At 44.0% G+C, this 18,468-nt stretch overlaps 1 protein-coding gene across 8 annotated transcripts in view; it reads left to right on the plus strand.

Annotated features, from left to right (window-relative positions):
* Nucleotides 1-18,468, plus strand: part of itsn1 (intersectin 1 (SH3 domain protein)) — a 58,378-nt gene that overhangs the window by 19,395 nt on the left and 20,515 nt on the right. For 2 of the 8 annotated variants that reach the window (XM_085182402.1, XM_085182405.1), the window contains exons 6-26: nt 108-293; nt 529-607; nt 775-875; nt 980-1,043; nt 2,044-2,181; nt 2,851-2,945; nt 3,175-3,314; nt 3,528-3,650; nt 3,938-4,087; nt 5,118-5,258; nt 5,382-5,469; nt 6,701-6,840; nt 8,332-8,415; nt 13,518-13,654; nt 13,885-14,162; nt 15,639-15,805; nt 16,008-16,022; nt 17,226-17,473; nt 17,583-17,757; nt 17,838-17,924; nt 18,005-18,162. In XM_085182402.1, coding sequence (XP_085038528.1) covers nt 108-293; nt 529-607; nt 775-875; nt 980-1,043; nt 2,044-2,181; nt 2,851-2,945; nt 3,175-3,314; nt 3,528-3,650; nt 3,938-4,087; nt 5,118-5,258; nt 5,382-5,469; nt 6,701-6,840; nt 8,332-8,415; nt 13,518-13,654; nt 13,885-14,162; nt 15,639-15,805; nt 16,008-16,022; nt 17,226-17,473; nt 17,583-17,757; nt 17,838-17,924; nt 18,005-18,162 — 2,794 coding nt within the window. Of the gene's footprint in view, nt 1-107; nt 294-528; nt 608-774; nt 876-979; nt 1,044-2,043; nt 2,182-2,850; nt 2,946-3,174; nt 3,315-3,527; nt 3,651-3,937; nt 4,088-5,117; nt 5,259-5,381; nt 5,470-6,700; nt 6,841-8,331; nt 8,416-10,545; nt 10,624-13,517; nt 13,655-13,884; nt 14,163-15,638; nt 15,806-16,007; nt 16,023-17,225; nt 17,474-17,582; nt 17,758-17,837; nt 17,925-18,004; nt 18,163-18,468 lie in introns of all 8 variants that reach the window. The other 6 variants (XM_085182403.1, XM_085182406.1, XM_085182404.1 and 3 more) reach the window with 4 other exon arrangements.

Consider the following 18,468-nt stretch of genomic DNA (forward strand, 5'->3'; position numbering starts at 1 on the left):
TTAACTCATATATAGTGATGGTCCCGCCTCCTTCACTGTGTGTACAGACAGCACGTGTTGTGTGCACACCAGCGCCTGATCATCTTCTCGCTCTGTTTCTAACTCAGGCATGCCTCCCATGGCACCCATCGCTACTCCTCTGCCCGGCGTGCCCCCGCTCCCCTTGCCTCCTCTTCCCGTCGGGGTTTCGCCCCCACTCGTCTCGTCCGCGCCGCCACCCCTCCCACAGCCCATTGCCAACGGAGCTCCTCCCACGGGCATAATACAGCCTATCTCAGGCTTCTCCCACCCAGGTAACAGTGGAGAGCGTTGTCGTCACATCTTTGCGATGCGTTCCATCGCTAAGCTTGTATTTACACATAACAAGCTTAATGTATTTACATCTCAGACGTTCACACGCTATCTCATCTCTGCATGAATGCTTTTCTAACACATTTTGTTTTTAAGTTAGAGGCTTCTTAGTAAAATGACACAACAGCACATGCAGTTCACCAAGTCCTAAAATGCACTCCTCTCTGTCTCTCTCAGCTCCCTCTGTCAACAAGTCCTCTTCGTTTAATCGGGCCAGTACCAAGCTGCAGAAGGGCTCATCCTTTGATGCTGCTGGGTAGGTCAAGCAATCCAAATGTTTGCACCATTCTGAGCTGTTCCGTTCATGTAAAAGTCTGCTGTGCACTTGAACCTATAGTCCTTCGTAGCATGTCGTTTTTTCTTTCATTATAAAATCTCATTGGTTTCTCATTCTTGCTTTTTACTCTGTTGTCCTCCTCCCAGCGCTCAGCCCCCTGCTGACTGGGCAGTTCCTCAGTCCTCCAGGCTGAAGTACAGACAGCTTTTTAACTCCCACGACAAGATGATGAGTGGACACCTCACTGGTACTCGCACACACTCACATGCTGTTGATTATCATATGTTTCTGTTGTGTTTGCATGTAAATGTGTGTGTCTTTCTCTACATTTGATGTGCGTCTGCGTTTCAGGTCCCCAGGCTCGCACAATCCTGATGCAGTCCAGTCTTCCTCAGACCCAGCTTGCCACGATATGGTGAGTACACTGGAATTTAACCCTCCACATCAGAACACAAAACAGCAGTCCTTTAACCCTTTAAAGCCGGTCAGAGCAGCACGCTCCGTTTTGCGTAACTATTTTTAAATCCCGGTAGCTCTGCAACCTCGTGAGCTAGCGCAATAATTTTTTTGCATATGAAACCGGAGGAGTTGTACTTACATCTTATGCCATCAGCTTGTCCTCGGTCACAGTTTCCTTCCACATATAGTTTTGCAAAAACTGCATAAAAAGCACTTGCAGCAACAAAAACATAATATTCCAGAAACACGCTTTGCCGATCCGATCAGCTGTTTGTAACACTTCCTACGTCCATCAGCGCGAACTTTTGCATGTCCGCCATGACCTGCCCAAAACAGGAAGTGACGTCATTTTGCGGAAATGTAGTTTTTTACCATCAGGGCCTCATGAGCCTATACTGGTGTTTTTAAAAGTTATCTTTGACTTTATGACTTTCTGTGTGGTTTCTGGGATGCTTAGGACTCATATTGCACTGCTGGAAATAGTTTATTTTGATGCATATGCTGCTTTTTTGCAAATTTGCATTATAATATTTATTTTCGTTTTTCCTGCAGTATATAAAAATTGGTGTATTTCAAAAATAAAACTATGAAGACACTCAAAATAAATTTCCTGTGGTGGGAAACTATTTTGTGCAACTTTTTTGTATTTACAGTTTTGAGGGATAAGCCTCTTAAATTTCTCTAACTAGAAATATATGTTAAAAAAACAAAAACGATTTTCAATTTCTTGTAGTTTATTGCACTTTTTTGCAATTTATGTAATTACTATGCACTTAATGCAGACATATTATTAAAATCTGGGCTATAATGGTTGTATTGATGTATAGCAACTTGAAATGCTCCCAAAAATGGCTCCACAGCATGTAAAAATATAATATAAGCTCTGGCGGACTTGGTTGTATGGTAGGTCTTAAAGGGTTAAATCTGACTTTTTCCTTTTATGTCTTTCCCCTCAGGAGTCTTTCAGATATCGACCAGGATGGAAAGCTGACAGCTGAGGAGTTTATCTTGGCTATGCACCTCATAGATATGGCTATGTCAGGGTTACCGCTGCCCCCTGTGTTACCTCCAGATTACCTCCCACCATCGTTCAGGTAAATGCTGAACGAAACACGAGGATGTTACTGACGATGTGCTGGTCACTTAAACAAGAACCAAAAAATCAACCTCCAAACATTTAGGTTGTAGAGGTTACATGTGGTCATACTAATCTGCACTGGTATTTAACAATTACTTCTTGATGAGACTGTTACACACATATGAGCTCATAAGATTAAGGCATTAAGGCAGACGATGAGTTTCCCTTCGACCTGAACTAACCACACTGGTCTCTGTGTGCAGCTGGAGTCTGTGTGCAGGGACCTTACAGTCATATAACCACATAATAGTAAAATTAGACAGTCAGTATTAACTTTGCTCTCATTTTCAAAAAGGTTTCTTTGGAGTTAATGATGTCAGGTGATCAAATATGTGAGTTTTATTCTGATTCAGCATTACAAAGTGAAGTGTTTCCCTGCACTAGAAAAAAAATGTCTTGCAGGTTTGTTTTTATTACTCTGAAATTTATGACTTTAATTAAAACATCTTATATTTGTTTCTGACATTTGCTCCTCGATCTTTAACAGTTCTTTTCCTTCAGCGCCCCTACAGCCGACCACTTGTTACATGCTAAATGCAAAGATGCAATACTCGATTATTGTTTTGCTTATTTTAAACGATAAAGGTTGAAAGATCTGATCGTTGTTCGTCCCTGTGTGTGAAAGGCGTGTGCGCAGCGACAGCGTTCAGTCGGACCAGAAAAGCGTCCAGGAGGAGACGGAGGAGGAAACTGAGAGCAGCCAAGAGAAGAAATTACCAGGTGATTGGTGCTAACCAGCGAGTACACGCTGTTTTATTACTGGTCAAAGTGGAATTAGATTCACCCTGAGCTGCTACTGACGTTTAGACTTATTTTGGCTTCTGCAACCTTCAGTAATGTTTTCAAGCTTCTTCCTTTCATCTAAAATGGTTCTAGCAGTTTCAATTAAATAATTTACAAACCACCTATCATAGCCCGCTTTATAAACGTCCTCTTTGTCTCCCTGCAGTGACGTTTGAGGATAAGAAGAGGGAAAACTTTGAGCGAGGGAATCTGGAGTTGGAGAAAAGACGTCAGGCCCTGCAGGAGCAGCAGAGGAAAGAGCAGGAGAGGCTGGCTGCCCTGGAGAGGGAGGAGCAGGAGAGAAAGGTTTGCTCTTTTCACTGTGCTCATGGTTTAAGGCTTCTTTATGAGGCCGTAAAATAAACAGCGCTTTCAAAGTTCTGGCTACAATCTCCTGCGTCAGTAAATTATTTAATTCAACTCTTGAAACTTGGAGGATATGGAAACAAATCGGGGTGACGCACGACAAATAGCGGTTTGTTTGTCCTGCCAGCTCATTTCTCTACGTTTGTGCTTCAGGAGCGTGAGCGTCTGGAGCACGAGAGGAGACGGCAACAGGAACTAGAAAAACAGCTGGAGAAGCAGAGAGAGCTGGAGAGGCAGAGAGAAGAAGAGAGGCGCAAAGAGATCGAGAGGAGAGAGGTATGATAGAGAGACAGAGGGAACATCTGCATTTTAATTAAAGAGCCGAAGCTGCTGCAAACTTGTAATTAGTGCTGCAGACAAGCGCACGCCAACCCCCCCTTTAAATCACTCACAGTAAAGAGCCTGATTCACACCTCTGCACCAGATAACTAGTCATGTGTAATCAAGTGTATGATGTACTATATGTATATAATGTTTAACCTCCAGTCTTTTGTGTTGTTGTGCAGTTTCTTTATAAAACTGCGTCCTGAGCGTAAACAGAACTTTCTGTGTGTGTGTGGCAGGCCGCTAAGAGAGAGTTAGAGCGCCAGCGTCAGCTGGAGTGGGAGCGGCAGCGGCGGCAGGAGCTTCTGACTCAGAGAAACCGAGAGCAGGAGAGCATAGTTCTGCTCAAAGCCAGGAAGAAGACGCTGGAGTTTGAGCTGGAGGCTCTGGTAATCAAAAATACTCAGTATGTCTGTGAAGGTTCTCAGTCAGGTCGTCGTAGTCTAAGGAGCTTGGAAAGAAAAGCATCTTTAAGTTGCTTGAAGACGTTTCACCTCTCATTCAAGAAGCTTCTTCAGTAAAAGGTCAAATGGTGGAGAGTCCCAGATTTAAACCCTGTGGGAGTTTCCCCCCAAAGAGGGACAAAAGGACCCCTGATGATCTTCTAATCACATGAGCCAAGGTGTGAAAACGGGTGTGGGTCACAATCAGGGGGCTAATAGTGAAACCTGGCCCCACCCTATCATGTGATTTCCTGAGGTCAGATGGCCCAGGATGTGAGTGGGCGTTAAAGCGTCTGGGAAGGGAACTCAAAACTGGATTATAGATGGCAGACAGTTGGTGCCACCGCCTCTGTTCAAAGAAGCATCTATGTCCACTGTGAACGACCATCTTTGAACACAGGCGGTGGCACCAACTGTCTGCCATCTATAGTAAGATAGATCCATCAGACTGCTGCTGGTTGATCACCGTCCTGCCTCTTTGTCAGAGTGTTAGTGTCAGTAGGTCAGACACAGCTGATAATGTGACAATAGAAAGTTGTGATTCTACTTTTTCCCTTTCAGTGTTCTAATTTGGAAGAAAAAGATGGAAACGTCAGCACTTATGAACTGATGTTTTCATTAAATCAAACTAATCACTGCTAATAAAGCTACAGGATTAAGGTCAAGTGTCATCTCATTCTTCTGCCCTGAGAAGATATTTGGTGAAGTGGAGGCGTGTTTTTCATGAGGCTAAAGGGTCTCATCTGATTACAGCAAGTGATGAATAGAAGATGAAAATAAATCTGTGAAAAGTGGCTGAAACGTGGGGTCAAACATGAATCCACACAGATTAGAGCAGCTAATCCAAACCTTTTTTTCTTTTTCCACAACAGAAAAAGCAAAATTAAAGATTTTATCTTCCATCAACATGACTCGAGTTTGGATTTCACTGTTTTTAAGTATTAAATGTGATCTATTCTGTCTGTTGTTCCTCCAGAATGACAAGAAGAGCCAGCTGGAGGGTAAACTGAAGGATGTTCGGTTTCGTCTGTCGAATCAGAGGAAAGAGGTGGAGCAGACGAACCAGACCCGAGAGACGCGCATCACTGAAATCACGCTTTTGCAACAGCAGCTGCAGGTGTGCCAAGCAAACAAAACCAGCAGCTATTGAATAAACGAATACAGTTCTGACCCCACTGACGACCGGCTCATTACCGTGTACGTGTTAACCCTTTCTGCTGGTCTCTCTGGCTGCGTGCAGGACTCCCAGCAGTGGTTGGGGAGGCTCATTCCTGATAAGCAGAGTCTGAACGAGCAGCTGAAACAGGTTCAGCAGAACAGTCTGCACCGTGAGTACCGCAGACACTCAGCTCACATGTTGTTGTTGTGGAACAGCTGAAATTTCGTTGCTACGATTTTTAATTTCAACGGCGCAACGTAGGATTTTGAAACTGATACCATAGGTGGGTCTAATAGGTAAATGTTTTAACCTTGGTTGTGATGCCATATTTTGTTTCTGATAAAAACGTTCAAAGTAAATATTTTGTTTCAGATATTACAATTTTAAAAAGGGATTAGGAGTAGGGATGGGTATCGTTTAGGTTTTATCCAATACCAGTACCAAACCAGTACTTTTGAAACGGTGCCGATGCTTAAACAATGGAAAAAACACCAACTTTGTCCAAAAACCTCTCATGTTTAACTGTTTTCCACTTTTTCTTTGGTCATTTTAGCCTTTTTGTCCAGGGTGAAGGGAGCATCTGCCATCAAACAAGAAGACAGCTGCATGTAGCTATGATGGTGTTTGCTAGTTCACCTTACATGCATTAATGTAATAACGTGGTTAGCCTACTCAACGTAAATTACACACGAACAACATTAAGCTACTCACCCAGAGAAGAACGGCTGCTGCTGCATCATCATCCTCATCATTTCTGCTACACTGGCAGGGCTAGGGGCCAGGACTCTCCTCTTCGGGTTTTTGGGGGATGTTGCTAACTCCGGGTCCGATAACAGGCACCACACCCGCAGTAGATGTGCTCGGTGTGAGGTCTCGCAGCAAGCTATCAAATACGGCGCATTTCTCGGCTTTTAAAAAAACGCTATGCGTCGCCAGGTGTTTCAACAGATTTGAGGTGTTACCTCCTTTGACAGTATCACAGTATCAGCTTAAAGCACTTGTTGCAGCTGCTGAGTTTGCATCTTTTGCTGTGAAGTACAGCCAGACTTTGACCGCTTCGCCTTGGGCATTTTTAATCTGTAGCTCTGCTCTAAAAGAACGTACGTACCTGGACCCGCCTACTATCCTCGAAACGTAAAATGATTGGCTAGAATCTAAAGTGTATCACAGCTCAGGAAAAAAATAAAGCACCGAAATGTGCGCTGCTTTTCAGTCTGGTTACTACCGTTTATGTCAGAACCAGTGCCATCATGGCACCGGATACCGGTACCCATCCCTAATTAGGAATGCATACGTTTTACCTCGTTAACTGTCTGCTCTGCTAATTACTGCGTAGCTTGGAAACTTCTTTGATTTATTAACTTGCTGCTGTCTCATGCTGTCTGTGTGTGTGTACTTAGGTGATAGTCTGTCGTCCCTGCAGAAGGCCGTCGAGCAGAAAGAGATGAGCAGACAGCAGCTCAGAGAGCAGCTTGATGCTGTGGAGAAAGAGACGAGGGCCAAGCTGCTAGAGATAGACGCTTTCAACACTCAGCTGAAGGTAAAGAGACAAATGATCAACAACACTATGCAGGACAGGAAAGCCACAAACACACTGGGCAGGGTTTTTCCTGTGTACGTGTTGGCATCCCCAAAAGAGACAACGTAAAAGATATTTTAACCATTTTTTAATATCATGGTTCACTTTTTCTAGCATAAAATATACTAAAATGTGTTTGCAGACCAGGAAATGCCAGGTCACAGTATTATGTGGTTTGCCTAATAAATTAAATTTAACATAAAAAGAAGCATAAAAATAACAGATATGAATTTAATACTATGTTACAACTGTGATATTTGTCTTGTTGTTGTTATTCATTTTTGTTTGGAAGCTTGGTGTTTTCACACAAGTGTGAGGATATTAACGTGCTTTTTCCAATTCACCTTAAATATATCTCTATGTTAAAACAGTCTATTCTATTTAAATAAACCTAACATTATTAAATCTCTTGATTCTAAGAGTAAATAAAATCTAATTTTGGTGCTGAGAAGCATATTTTATTTCCTTGTAACGTAGACGTGAAGTAGACGCAAACAAAGTGATTTCTAACACAGAAGCTGTTTTTCTGACTGAATCCCTAAATCACGTCTGTCCATCCCTCATAACCACATCCTCACAGCTTGGTTTGTCACAGCTTCCATGTTTACTGATGTTCTATTTATACCTGACTGCTGCTCTGTTTGTGTTCACGTTGCTGTTGTTTTCAGTGTTAACGCTGATTGGCGTGTTTTTGGAGAGTGTACGCAGGAACACTGAGTCCAGCTGCTTCGCGTAGCTTTCACACAGTTCACTACAGAGAGATGAAGATTTTATTCCTCCGGAATTGGATCACAGCAGTCTGTTTACGTGTCCCAGAGCACCTTTTGTCCCCGTTTCTTATTTATTTCCTCTGGATTTATCCCGGACAGCGAGACAGGTCAGAGAGGAGAGAAACAGTCTGCTTAAACAAGGAGGAGAATGAGAAGCAAGGGAGGATAGCAGAGACTAAACAGACCACAGTAAACTGATTTTCTTGCAGCTAATCTAATAAAGTTGTCTCTCTGTTGGATTCAGTTAAACCACGATGCAGTGATTGGGTAAAGCCTAGCAGCATAGGAGCAAACGGATAAGCGGCGTATGTAACCATTTGTCTGCAGAGGAACACGCAGCCGTCTCTGAGTGGTGTTATTCTTTGCAAACAGAGGCCGAGGCCACTGAGACATAATCGATATTTGACTATCCTTCCCTCCACCTTCCTTTCTACGCCACTTCCTCTCCCTGAAATCTTCTCTTGTCACTCTGCTGTGCCTCATCCGGCACCTTCTGCCTTTTCTGCTTCTATTGGCTGTCCTCGTCTATATTTTGTTCCCGTTTCTTCCACCTGTATTTCTCGCATTCATTTTCTCCCTGTTTTACTCTTTGTTTATTCCACATAATAAACCCTTCCTTCTATATTTTCTACTCTTTTATTTTATTTCCTATACTGGCCTTTTGCTCCCTTTCCCATGCCAGTCTCTGTGTGAGTTCTATGCCAACCACTGTGCCAGGATAGATGCCCTGCGACGCCAGCTTCAGGAGGAACAGAGAGGGAGACAGGTAGAGCACACTGCCGCTGCTGGACTGGGGTGGTACTGCAGCTGGGACATACTTTAATATAAAACAATATCAAATTCTGCAATTAACACTAAGCCATTAATGGCAAAATCTGGAAGAAGGAGTGGGTTCTGCATTTTGATTGGACCTGATTTGGCAGATTATCAGAGGAATGATTTGAACTAAAACACTGTACACCCTCTTGTGAGAATACTAACCTGCAGGCTTGAAGTGTTTTAGTCACTTTAGAAGGCTTTGCTGTCCTTAACACCAACAAACCAGACTTCTGGTCTGATTTGTGGTAACATTTCAGTGCATCGCTTGCACTGCACTGTGCTGTCCCCGCCAGCCAGAGAGATGTACCGCGGCCAGTCGAGATCTTGTAATTGTCGAGCTGTGACGCACCGATGTAGTCTGTGTGCTGCTTATTGCTAATCTCACACGTCAAAGTCAGGAGAGCCTCTAACAAGGAGGAGTGCACCACTCGCTACTGATCCCGGCTGTGTAGATGCACTGATGAAGCAGCAGGACATGACTGACAAAGGCTTTAATAAGGTTGTAACAATTCTGACTCGGAGACGGAAACTTCAGCACGAATGTTTGCTGCTGCTGTTAATGCCGAGTTAAAGACTCAAAGGTGACATTAACATCCTGCTGATAGCTTCATTTTAAGATGTCTGAAGGTTCTCAGTCATCCAGGTCATCGTAGTCTAAGGAGCTTGCAAAGAAAAGCGTCTGGACTTCATTAAGTTGCTTGAAGATGTTTCATTTCTCATCCGAGAAGCTTCTTCAGTTCTAAGGTCAAATGGTGGAGAGTCCCAGATTTAAACCTAGTGGGAGTTTCCCCCCACAGAGGGACAAAAGGACCCCCTGATGATCCTCTAATCGCCTGAGCCAAGGTGTGAAACTGGGTGTGGGTCCCAATCAGCCAGAGTTTCGGGTGAGCTCTTTATGAACATTGGAAGAGAAGAGCCACCTCCACAGGATAAGACTCAGCTGTCCATCTGCATCTAAAGGTCAAAGGTCACTCTTTCGAGGATGCCAATGTTCACATTTTGGACAGAGAGGACAGATGGTTTGAAAGAGGAGTGAAAGAAGCATCTATGTCCACTGTGAGCGACCATCTTTGAACAGAGGCGGTGGTTTACGACACCAACTCTCTGCCATCTATAATCCAGTTTTGAGTTCCCTCCCCAGACGCCTTAACGCCCACTCACATCCTGGGCCATCTGACCTCAGGAATTCGCATGATAAGGTGGGGCCAGGTTTCACAATGAACTCACCTGAAACTCTGGCTGATTGGGACCCACACCCAGTTCCACACCTTGGCTCAGGCGATTAGAGGATCATCAGGGGGTCCTTTTGTCCCTCTGTGGGGGGAAACTCCCACTAGGTTTAAATCTGGGACTCTCCACCATTTGACCTTAGAACTGAAGAAGCTTCTTGGATGAAGGTGAAACGTCTTCAAGCAACTTAAAGAAGTCCAGACGCTTTTCTTTCCAAGCTCCTTTGGCCTTCATTTTAAGACTTTTTTAAATGCAGGATTTTTGACATCTCTAAAGATTATTCACACGATGAGTAATCTGGATATACTTGATAATAATGTTTATTTTTTGTTCATCTATTTCTGATTAAGTGATCAGGCCTGCAGTAAAAAACCTATTTATCGAACATACGTTTGTTTTAAAGGCGAAGCAGGAAAAAAATGGGTAAAGCCGGTTTAAGCAAGCTTACTTACTGAAACTTACAAAACCTTTTTAGGTTCCAAACTCTTACTTATGATCCAAAGCAAGGTGACAATGAGAGGCAGCCAGCGTTTTACCTCTGATGAAACTAACAGCACATTAGTCACTGCAGTGACTCACGAGAGCCTCCCTTCATGAGTCAAGGCCTTATTGTGCAAGCCTGCTTTTCCTTTAGTGTCTCAGAAGAATCAGACTCATCCACCTAATATTGAAATTAACTGGTCATGTGACACGAGCATGAGGTTACATGGACTAACTAACCCCAACAAAAATGACTTGGTGTGTACAGAAAAAACCAACAAAGAAATCTACTGACAAATATTGTGTGTGTCTGTGTTTTGAACTGTGTGAGTGTGCGTGTGTACACATATATGCGTGTGTGTTTCAGCACCAGGAGCAGGGGCAGCTGCAGGAGTGTGTGTCAGCCGTCAGAGTGTGTCTGACTCGGCTAGACCGCGTTATAAAGGTCCATGAAACAAACCAGCCTCCCATCACGCCCCTCCTCCTGTCGCCATTCTTTGCTCTTCTTCTTCTTCCTTCTTTTCCTCATCACTGTTCTTCCTTTCTGTCTCTTCTTCTCTTCACCCTAAATTTGTCTCTATCTTTGCCCCTGATCTTTTGCTCTGTTAGGCTGGTGTTGGCTCACTACTGATCCAGCTGGCTAGCTGTGCTGCTGTAGTTAAAGGAACAGTTCAGCCCCGAATCAAAGTTGGTCTGAGTTGCGCCGTTTTTGGAGATGATCGATGACTCTTTAATAAAATGAAACTAAATGAAATTCACCTTTTGAAAAGCAAAAACCTGCAGGTTTAGATCTCACCCTGGGTCACCCACACCTGAATCAAAGGATTAGTTCATTACCAGGAAGTAATTTAGCCATTTAAATCAGCTTTGTTGGATCAAGGACACATCTTGATGCAGGACACCGGCCCTTGAGGCCTGTTGTCCCCCCAGCCCTGACATACAGTGGACGCAGTCAGCAGTAAACTATTTAGATTGCCTCAATTAGCTAACCTACAGGAGGGACAATCCTCACACAGACACACATCACTGTGTCATGCCTGTCATCTAGATGTCCTTGCTCTCACTAAGTAGTTTTTTTGCTATAACTTCTTGATTATAATAATATAAAAAACAAAACAGGAAGTAAACACCTGTAGATTAATGCGTAGATGATGATTGTAACTATGCAACTCACACCAAGACAATATAGACGAGAGAGCGCTACACACCGGGTGAAATGTGTGTATCCATGATGATACATTATGGTGAAATGTCCCTTCACTACAGCAGGTATATTACTTTAGGTGACTTTATGCTGTTGCTATGCTGGGATTTACTAGATTACAGATGCTATACTATAATCCTAAAGCCTGCGTGCTGCCAAATTATGTTTCAGCCAGACACGTAGAAGGTGCTAGAAGTTAACCAGCTTAATGTGGCAATAAACTAGACCTGATCTGGACAAACGTTTGTGTTTTTGTGTGTGTGTGTGTGTGTGTGGTCTCTGTTGTTTCATGTATCCTCCACTTCCTGTTTGAGGTGATGTGGAGGTTTCTGTCTTCACATTTGTAGTTCGGCTCGTTGTGTCTCTCGATTGCTCGTTTCCGGAGGTTTCCTCACATCGGTTGTTTGGCTGAAACACGACAGCTGCCTTGTGTTGTTGTTATAGTAACAGAGTGTGTTCTAATGGCACAGCTGGTTGTCATGACTACACAGAACTGCCCCTCCCCCTTCCACAGTTGCATCCCTTCACTTCCCTTCAATCCCCCTCCCTCCCATACATTTTTTTTGACCTCTAACCCATCCCACGAACATACTGTGCGCCGTGCAAGCTCCGCCCCACCACCATGACCAAAGCCTTCTATTACGGGCCGGGTCTGTTTCCAAGTCACATCCCTTCCCACGTACTGATAACATATAGAAAAGTTTGTTTTTTAATCATACTCGGACATAAACACACGTTGCAGGGACTTGAGTGCAGGCAGCTGGTCCCCCACATCACCACCATTTACTTTTTATCTGATTCTGGGGCAGAGCAGAGACGCTATTCTTGGATACCTCGTGGTCCTTTAAGAAGAGAGGTGGAGACGTGCCTGAAACACCTGAACTTAAGAAGTAATTTCTGCCACTCGTATCGGCAGTCGTATCTTTTCAGCTGTGATCATTAAATCAACAGCTTCTCTTTCACACTCACAGGTGATGAACAGTATGTGCATTCAAAGGCTTGTTCCAGGAAAATCAGAGAAGCAGTGGAGATAAAATAATGTCACCTGAGCAGCAACAATAAAACAGGATTCTATAAGGACAAATGTTCCCTGCCTCACTTCCTTGTTGTGTAATAACTGTTACACAGTGGTGTAAAGTGAGTGCATTTTTAGTTGCGATGAAATATATTGAGCCTATTTCACACCTTCACTTATTTGTGTTAAGTCAGCAGCATCAGAACATCCTGATAAATTCACAGAGGAAGTTCAAAACTAGCTTGAACTGAATAAAGGGAAACGCCACGAGAAAGAAGAACCTGAGGACACTTTTATGACGTGTCACTGTATCTCTATATATACAGATCATACAGAGGGAGCCTTTTGTTTCCCATCAGCTGAGCCTTTCAGATTCTGATTGAATTTGCAGGGTTGCTGTGTAAACAGAAATAATTCTCTCCTAGAGGTCAGCGAATCGTCTGCTCTGCCCTGACTTTCCTCTGTAAACACTTTCCTGGGAGTTTCTAGACTCAGGCGCTCACCTGCAGTCTTACATTAATTCCACTTAATACATTTTAGTGGAATGAGGATTATCCAAAGTGTAACGATTGGTCTAGTCGATAGGTGACGTCATGGTAACCATTTCCTTGTTAACCTTTCTGTCGCTTGGCTGTTCTGAGTGACTTACACTGAGTCTTGAGGAGAGACGCTGCCAGGTGTAGATATAAAGGTAATGCATGACATCCTAAACTTTGGATCAAATCTGTTTAAGGTCGTGATCAAAAGCAGCAGCCGCCATCGCTCCACAAAAAGCCTTCCACTGCACATCAGCTCCGAAAGCACGCCGTAAGCGCCGACGTCAGTGTCTGCAGGTTCTCTGTGACATGTGATGTTCTAGTTCGACTGGTTAAAAGAAATGAGACTTCCCAAACAGAAGGCTTCAGTTTAGCGTCCTGCCTCGTCCGTTTTAGATTAAACTAACAAGACTACCAAAGTAAAGGGGCGGAGCTTGCCTCGCTCACCTGACTAATACAAACGTGCTGCTACTGCCGGTGTTGGTGTTCTTGTTTGTTGTCGTTGGACGCCCTTAGCAACCAGCCCTGTGACCCCACTTCCTCCTCATCGCTTGTTCCTTCCTGTATCCCGTGATGCTTTGCAGGAGCTGAGGGAGATCCACACCCGGCAGCAGAGACAGAAACAGAAGGAACTGGAGGGAGACACACACACACAGACACACACACAGTCTCACATACACACCCCGAGCGAGAGGAAGTCCGCTGAGCTGCAGGAGGGCAGGTAAGAGTCAAGTGGAGATGATGCAGTACCAGAAAATGCAAAAGTCAGTCACTCAGCAGCCATCTGGGCCATTTATTCTGTGGTTGTTTTGAAGCATTATGCAAATTAACTTTAATTTGAGTGGTTAAAATTGTATTTATGGAATTGCTTCTCAAATCCAGTTTAAAAACTGCTGGAAAGTTTCGCTGAACTTGCCCCAAAATCAGAGTTTTAATGATCTTATTTCACAGGTTGTCGTCAGAGGAAGGTGCCGCCTGGAAGGAGGAAGCAGGAGGCTCTGCTCCGCAAGCTCCAAGCCCCGCCTCCGTTCCTGCATCCCACGCATGGCTAAACAGAGTGACGCAGGAAGAGGAGGAGAGGAAAAGGAGAGGGATGGAGGAAGAGCAAGAGGTCAGGAAGGGAGCAGGACCGACAGAAGAGAAGGAGGACGAGGGAAGAGGCAAGAAGGAAATGCAGGACAAACTAAACAAGCTTTTCAGCCAGCCAGCTGACCCCTGGGCGTCAGCAGGTGTGTTAACACGTGCGTTTAGTGCTTTGGCCACCGGCGTGTTGCTGAGTAACATGCAAATGAAATGTCACTATTTCACTGACTTCAAACTGGAGCTCAGACCTCAGCATGTCCCGTAACTGTCACATAATTCAGTTAAAAATGTTCCAAAATGACACAAACACCAAACTCACAGTGTGGAGGTAGCCACATGTATGTCACACCGGGTTGTTATGTAAGTGGAAACTATCCATAGACACCCAAGCTGTGTTTTCACTGGTCTATAAACACGACATCTTCACAGCTGATTTGGGGTATTTTAAATTTACACTGTATGAGAAGAGACTCAATTTTGGAGTCAGCCTCAAGTGGCAGCTACAGGAACTGCGGCTTTTGCCACTTTTGACAACTCGGCTCCGTGATGACGAATTTCTTTTTAGCCCTTTGAGACTGTGACATCAAAAACTCATTGACTTAATCATTCAAAAGAACCTGTGTGCTCTGGTAGGTGTTTTTAAAAAAGCAGAAAAGCTTCTTTTATATTTCAGGAGAGAAACGAGCGCACATAAACACACTGAACTCTGAATTTAGTGCTAAAGACCTAATTCCTGTCTAGCAGGAAGTGCTTCACTATAAAGTAGGGCTGCACGATTAATCGTTAGAAAATCGCGATCTCGATTCATACTTATGTGCGATCTCATTTCCAAATGACAACGATTTAAAAAAAAAAAAAAAAAAAAAGACGACGATTGTACCGCATTTTGATTCGGGACGTAATCTGCATGAAAACAAGCGCTCACTCTTCCTGCTCAACAAATGACAAGGGCGGAGCCTTATACCACGTGATACAGAAGCTGGCTGCTAAAATTAGCAGGAAAAAACAACGGAGAGCACGTCAGGGATGACGAGAAAGTGACAGGAGAAAATCCGTCCCGGTCAACCACCCAAACATCAATAACAGGAACCTTATACAGCACTTCCCTAAACCCGTCGAACTCCCGCAGGCACAAAGAAATTACGGAGGCTATTACTTATCACCTGACCAAAGATATGGCTCCATCAACACTGTGCAAAACGAGGGATTTAGGAAAACGATCAACACCCTAGACAAACGCTACACAGTGCCGTCCCGCAACTATTTTTCTATTGTTGCACTACCTGCTCTATACACGCAGCGTCGAGCAACGGTGGAGACGGAATTTCAAGCAGTACATTTTGCGGCAAAGACAAAATGTGAGACATTTGTTGTTTTTATGTTTATTTATTGTTTTTAGTTCAGTCTCAACTGTTACGAAGTTGATGTGCAGTTAATAAGTGCAATAAATATTTATACTGGAAAAGAAAATCGTGAGAGAATCGTGATCTCAATTCTAAGCCAAAAAATCGTGATTCTCATTTTATGCAAGATCGTGCAGCCCTACTATAAAGCCTGCATTCTTTTCATTTGCTCAGCAGGGATCTATTCTCTCTTACTAATAGTTTAATTTTTCTGCTTAGTCACAGTGGAAAAAGCTCCAGGTCCCAGTTTATTTGACCAGAAGGCTTCAGCCAGCGCCTTCGACCAGCAGCAGCAGCCGGTGAAGGTGGTGTACTACAGGGCTCTGTATCCGTTCGACGCTCGTAGCCATGATGAGATCAGCATCACTCCCGGAGATGTTATTATGGTATGTAGTTTGCAGAAAAATCTGCTCTCAGATGATGAGCTAAGCTCACTGCAGTCAGCGATGGTCACGTAAAGGACTTCCATACACGTGTCTTATTGCCTGTGTTGTATTTGTTTGTGTGTATTCTTTCTGAAGGGTGTGTGTGTGGCTGTGCGGTGTGTGTATTAACGTTTTCCTCTCTCCTCTGCTGTGCAAACTGAAGGTGAAGGGGGAATGGGTAAGTTCTTGCCCCCCCCACCCGCCCAGTGATGTGCCTCCACCAATCACAAGCCAGAAACGCTTTCATCTCACGTCGCCTCCATGTTCATTCATTTTCAGTGGATGAATGTTTGTGGTTTTTGTTTGTTTCAGTTACTGCAGTCAGATCTGTAACGTCGTGCTATTTTTAGTTAGTGTGGAAACCTGTGAGTGACCGGTGACTACAGCACAGAGGCGATTTTAATTCCCACATAAATAAACTAAACAAATAAAATATCCCAGCTTGCAGTTTTCCATTTCTCATGTAAACATATCACATTATTCCCACTTCCCTGTCACTATTTTAAGGGAAAACAGGAAATCTACTTTTTAGCTTGTAGCCACATTTCAGTGAGATGTTACTTATTGCAGTGTCGTTTCTGACAGATTGGGGTTGGGACCATGAGGAACAGGGGGGTTACTGTTTCAAATTTATAAAGTGCATTAAAAAAAAAACCTCATACTTGTTTTATTTTTGCCCAATTTGACTTTGTCTCCTTGTGCATCTCTGTAAAGCTTCTAGCACCTTTAGATTGGTCACTAGCAGCTTGTTTCTACTGCATCCTCATGTGTTTCAGTACAGCAGCAAATTTAATACATTCTGGTAGAGGGAGCCCAATCTGAGACTGGACTGTGAGTGAGCAAAGACTGTGCTGGTGTGGCCAAGAAGTCCTCGTTCAGTTAAAAAAGATTTAGTGTAGCTGCTAATTTTTCATCTCTATTTAATACAGGATACTTTTTTAAGGGCTCTGTGGTTTTTTTTCTTATATTTATGGTAAATATCCTAAAATTTACAGATGTAGTTAATTGTGGTTTTCAGTTATGGTTCAGTTACCTGTTAAAAATCCACCTCAAGGCCACCATAGCAGTAAACCTGTTCTGTCTGTAAGTTAAAATACTTGCCTGCCCATGGTGCACTGCTCTGTTTGAGGATATCCTAATGTCAGAGCTGCACAAGGATGCTTAGGGGCCAAATTTAAACCGGGTGTTTTCGGGCAGAGTCGTGGGACTTTTTGCGCCTCGTGTTGTTTTTTGCATCATTTGTCCACTAATCAGGATCTGATCCGCTGCTGTTTCCACCGCTGTTATTGTTTGCGCCACTCCCACCACGAACATGACACGTGCATCTCTATCCCTTGCGTGCCACGAGAGCTGTCCTAATCCCGTCCCTGCGCTCTGATAGGTCGATGAGTCGCAAACAGGTGAGCCCGGTTGGCTGGGAGGTGAGCTCAGAGGGCGGACCGGTTGGTTTCCTGCCAATTATGCGGAGCGTATACCTGACAGTGAAGCGCCAATCACGCTGCGCTCCACGGTCTCAGCCACGACCTCCTCAGCCCAGCAGCCGATGACTACGCCCCCTCCCGCCCCAGGACACGCCGCCTCCTCCACCACGTCCTCTTCTAACAGCAACTGGGCGGACTTCAGCACAACGTAAGTGCCGTTAAAGTCCGATTCGCTGACATTTGACGATTTGTTTGTCCGTTACTGACCCACAGACACGTCAGTCACATATTAATATGCATGTTCGCAATATTTCCAGCTGGCCCTCAAACACAACCAGCCAATCAGACAGCGAGGGCTGGGACGCGTGGCCGACCTCTTCGGCCAGTCAGAATCCATCTCTGAGCGTTCCCTCGGCACAGCTGCGGCAACGCTCCGCCTTTACTCCCGCCACCATGACGACGGGCTCCTCTCCTTCTCCCGTACTGGGACAGGTAACGACAGAAACAATATTTCTCTGGTTTTGCATCTTTTTCTGCTGAGCGTGACGGCTGTGACTCTCCGTGTCTTTCAGGGAGAGAAGGTCGAGGGGCTTCAGGCTCAGGCCTTGTATCCCTGGAGAGCCAAGAAGGAGAACCACCTAAACTTCAACAAAAACGAGGTAGAGATCTCCCGATTACTAATTTCTTTCTCTTTTTGTTGCGTTTTAATCGTAATAACTGAACTTTTTATTTGATGCAGATAATAACAGTGTTGGAGCAGCAGGACATGTGGTGGTTGGGTGAACTGCAGACTGGACAAAGAGGCTGGTTCCCCAAAAGTTACGTGAAGCTCATCTCCGCCACCATGACGGCGCCCCCTGGTGTTCCAGCAGCAGCAGCACGCAGCAAAAACACTAAGTACGTCAAAAAGCTTCGAGCTTTTTCCTTTAACCCTTTAAGACCTACCATAGAACCAAGTCCGTCAGAGCTTATATTATATGTTTACATGCTGTGGAGCCATTTTTGGGAGCATTTCAAGTTGCTATACATCAATACAACCATTACAGCCTAAATTTTAATAATATGTATGCATTAAGTGCATAGTAATTACATAAATTGCAAAAAAGTGCAATAAACTACAAAAAAATTTAAAATCGTTTTTGTTTTTTAACATATATTTCTAGTTAGAGAAATTTAAGAGGCTTATCCCTCAAAACTGTAAAT

This window comes from Neolamprologus multifasciatus, chromosome 13 (assembly GCF_963576455.1).
Source record: "Neolamprologus multifasciatus chromosome 13, fNeoMul1.2, whole genome shotgun sequence".
Lineage (NCBI taxonomy): Eukaryota > Metazoa > Chordata > Actinopteri > Cichliformes > Cichlidae > Neolamprologus > Neolamprologus multifasciatus.